This window comes from Solanum tuberosum, unplaced genomic scaffold (assembly GCF_000226075.1).
Source record: "Solanum tuberosum cultivar DM 1-3 516 R44 unplaced genomic scaffold, SolTub_3.0 scf00540, whole genome shotgun sequence".
In the NCBI taxonomy this organism is placed as follows: Eukaryota; Viridiplantae; Streptophyta; class Magnoliopsida; order Solanales; family Solanaceae; genus Solanum; species Solanum tuberosum.
This window is the reverse complement of record NW_006239457.1, coordinates 168,600-170,089: the sequence shown is the minus strand read 5'-3', so window position 1 is coordinate 170,089 and position 1,490 is coordinate 168,600. Positions and strand designations below refer to the sequence as shown.

The window sequence follows — 1,490 nt, the reverse complement described above, 5'->3', positions numbered from 1 at the left end:
AAATGATTCCGGCAAGTGATACTATATAAAGCCGATGGAAAATGATTCAGGCTAGTGATATTGTGTCAATGGGAAGGGTTATGACACGTATTTGACTATTATGATTTGATGAACTTGATACTTGAGATTGATCTACTTGAAACTTGATAATTGTGATTGATCTACTTGATACTTATGATTGACATACTTGATATTGTTGGTTGTTGAACTGTGACTGTTGGGCTGTGATTGTTAAGTTGTATGAGCAGTGTATTGTAAAACTATTATGTTGGCTTGATTTCTATGCATGTTGTAGTTGAGGTGGTCCGGTTGGGATGAAATGAGTACTCATATTCTAGCTTAGTTTTGCCTTTGTGCTATAGCTGTTGAAACTTTGGACAGGTGTATTGCCATCAGGGCCGTAGTTGTCAAATTGATTATCACGGGGAGAATCTCTACCGTAGCGCCTGAAAGAATTCGTAGGGAGATTTCCTTCCTCAGTATTGTTTTTGAAGGAGTTCACTCCGATTCCAGCTTCTTTGGTTCCGTAATTGGTGAAGTTTTTGTTGCCGTAAGGGGCAAAGTGGATTTCTCCTGTGTGTTTTTCGAGACTTGGTGACAAATCTGGTGCACACATGAGATTTGCTGAAGAGCAAAAGGATTGAAGTTGTGTGGTGAGTGCATTTTGATCAGCAACAAGTTTAGTGTAAGTTGCATATTGTGCAGCATTCAGTGGGGATGCCTTGTTGAGAAGAAACCATGACTTTGGTAAGTCATTTGACACATGTTTCTTCCAGTATCTAATCAGATAACCTTTTGGCGTAAATGGGTTCCCGGATTTGTCTCCATTTCTAGCCACAACAACCTGCATTGGCACCATACCATGAGTACATAATGTTACAATTGTTATACCTAATTATTCGATTTTTTCTATTATAATTTTGGTCAAAACCAAATCCAAATCAAATTTTGTACCAAACCAAATGAAGATTACTTCAAGAAACAGAAACAGAGAGGAACATAAGAGTTACTTACATTGAAAGATGAAAGTGAGAACAAAAGAAAAAGTACGATGCATGAAGAAAGAAAAGTTTTGGTATGCATTGCTTTAGTGTGAAAAGAGAGAGTGTAAAGAGTAGAATGTTGGTCTTGTTGGAAAACTATATTCACAGCGGAAGCATATCAGGATCTTACTGTTTACATGAATAATAGAAAACCAATATTGTTTATGCTAGAGCACATAATCATGTTAGAACACATAAACTTGCTGAAATTTAATTCGATAAATACTACTTGAAGCTTGAGCAGATACCTTCAAGCGAATCCCCAAATTAAACAAACCTTCAAGCGAATCTACAAAATAGACAACAACTATGGTCTTCTACAGTGATCCCAAGTTCACATCCGAACTCTCTCAATACTTGGGTGGGCAAGTATGAGTAGAAAACTAATCAATATTTCTCTAGATTAGGAGAATCTCTATTTATAGAGATTTCTTCCCCAATCCAAAA

At 36.7% G+C, this 1,490-nt stretch overlaps 1 protein-coding gene across 1 annotated transcript; it reads right to left on the bottom strand.

Moving 5' to 3' along the window:
- Positions 1-334: 334 nt before the first annotated feature.
- Positions 335-1,093, bottom strand: LOC107058525 (polygalacturonase non-catalytic subunit AroGP3-like). Its single transcript, XM_015304336.1, has 2 exons — positions 1,015-1,093; positions 335-844 (listed from the first exon to the last, which is right to left on the bottom strand). The coding sequence occupies exons 1-2, from the start codon at positions 1,081-1,083 to the stop codon at positions 335-337; spliced, it is 579 nt and encodes a 192-aa protein (XP_015159822.1). The 5' UTR covers positions 1,084-1,093.
- Positions 1,094-1,490: the final 397 nt, after the last annotated feature.

What these genes read in the sequence shown, in the direction of transcription:
- LOC107058525 (XM_015304336.1), bottom strand. Translation starts at nt 1,083, where the DNA reads ATGCATACCAAAACTTTTCTTTCTTCATGCATCGTACTTTTTCTTTTG. An exon ending in TCTCACTTTCATCTTTCAAT is followed by an intron (nt 845 to 1,014) that starts GTAAGTAACTCT and finishes GTGCCAATGCAG; the next exon opens with GTTGTTGTGGCTAGAAATGG.